This window comes from Pyxicephalus adspersus, chromosome 1 (genome assembly GCF_032062135.1).
Source record: "Pyxicephalus adspersus chromosome 1, UCB_Pads_2.0, whole genome shotgun sequence".
Lineage (NCBI taxonomy): Eukaryota > Metazoa > Chordata > Amphibia > Anura > Pyxicephalidae > Pyxicephalus > Pyxicephalus adspersus.
In genome coordinates this window covers 176,646,216-176,648,209 of record NC_092858.1, presented here as the reverse complement: position 1 = coordinate 176,648,209, position 1,994 = coordinate 176,646,216, and the positions used below count along the sequence as shown (strand labels likewise).

The 1,994-nt window shown below is 39.7% G+C and overlaps 1 protein-coding gene across 1 annotated transcript in view; it reads right to left on the bottom strand.

The window, feature by feature from the left end:
* The window catches only part of GDAP2 (ganglioside induced differentiation associated protein 2), a 19,691-nt gene that overhangs the window by 3,414 nt on the left and 14,283 nt on the right, over nucleotides 1-1,994 (bottom strand). The window contains exon 11 of the mRNA XM_072398479.1: nucleotides 595-649. Within this exon, the coding sequence (XP_072254580.1) occupies nucleotides 595-649 (55 nt within the window). The remainder of the gene's footprint in view (nucleotides 1-594; nucleotides 650-1,994) is intronic.

The following is a 1,994-nucleotide window of genomic DNA, read 5'->3' as shown; positions in this document are numbered from 1 at the left end:
CATCTCTGCAGTCTATTCCTCTTTTAATAATACACTAAGGGGGAAGAGATACAACAACAGAAGGTGGATATTGCTATTCTGTCTATTACACCAAACACACACATCCTGCAGAATGTAATCATGGAAGTGTCTGTGTTCAACAGAGAAAAGTCTGTGATTGGAGGAGAGCTGGTCATGTGACCAGACAGAGCCCATTGCCATGGCTTATAAATCTTTTAAGCAGCAATATGCTCACACTTTTGCTTTTTAAAAAAAAAATAATAAAAATGACACAGCGTCACTCTGTAGCGACACAGCAGAACACTCTGCAGAAATTGTGATTTTAAAACAAACCAACACTGCATTCTTAAAGAGAGATACAATGTAATATTGTATCTGCAGATTTATGTTCCTATTAATTTCTTTATTACCGTAACATGAGCAAGTAGAGAGGTGTTTGCCATAACCCAAGCTGCAAGATCAAATACAAATCTAAGATCCCAGGTGGTGTCCAATGACAGGCACCGACCCCCAAGTACCCTTTAATGATTTTACAAACGATGGCTGCAGCTGATTCACTTTACTGCAATAGCATGGAATGCAATAAAATCCTACCTTTGAGCGAAATGTTGGATGGACGAAATACAGAGCCTTTAAATTCTTTTTGTACCTGTAAAAAGACAGGAAAGGAATGAGCACAGCATTTACTATAACACGAAGTTACACAATAATGCGGAATACGGGTTTTGTCTTTATTATATGTGATGAGGTTTTGGTAGCATTGAGTATCAGATGTACAGACATCGCCACCTTCAGGTAAAAACAGGAACTCCTGATCCCCTGATTACAGGGAGCATCAAAAGCAATATTCCTGTACACATGCCCTGAGCTATTTATTGCAGCGATGATGTTACAAGGACTCTAATATGTTTTATTAGATTTGTGCTTCTGTTATTTTATTGCTGGATTGCATTTGGAGAATAGATTACATACTACAAATACTTTCCACTTGTGCTGGGTTAAAGCTGAACTCCAAGCAAAATGCTAAATACACAAATAAAATACATATATTAGAGGCTTCTTCATAACCCCATAATGATAATTATTTCTATCCGTCCAGCTCTGCAGTTTACACAGCTCTGTCCAGCAGGGCTAATTCTTCTTTGCTGCAATAAAGTAACATTTACAGATCCAACTAAATAGATTGCTTGGGATTAATCGGGGGAAGAGAGGAAAAAATCAGAACTTTAATCAGTTTGTAAAACCTTAATGTACTATCTGTGCCCTAGAGAAGAGCCTGGGGGAAATCCTTGCCAATGATTGCAGCATCTGCAACACAAACCAGGTGAACGCTGAATATCTGGTATTGACCAGGATATGTGTATCATTCACCCAGAATTGCTCCATACCAACCACCAGCCAACCATAGCAAACCATGCTGTTATAATAAAGAGAAGGAAGCTCATCTATTGGCTGGTGGCTGTTAGGGGAGTGCTCCTAGCTGAATGTCAATGGAAAAAAGAATGCCCGTTACTGATCACCGATCCATCAAATATCAGCTGAGAATTAGGTTATGTTAAATGCAAATTAACAAATTTTAACATGGGGAGAGCCCTTGAAATAAATTTTAGGTCTCAAGGATCCCCGTCTACAATTTCTATATCTACAGCTCAGTGTGGACACCATTGATGTGGTGGTCAGTGGGAAGATTTCCTCCTACATTTGCTGGCCAGTGGGATGAATGTCACCCTTACAGATAGCCAAAAAGATGATTGGGTCACTTACACTGACCTGAGAATCACAAATTTCTCATTGCACAGGGACCCCCCAGCAACCTCTGGAGGAACCCCCGGGTTGGAAACACCGGTCTAAAGAATGGAAAAAATAGTTTTGAGTACTTTTTGGAGTCTCATAAATAACAAGACAAACTTTTTTGGATATGACAGGGGCTCTCTTTAGCCTATTTTTGAACTAAAGGCATGCACTGGTTCTGAAACCTCGAGCAGCAACCAGCA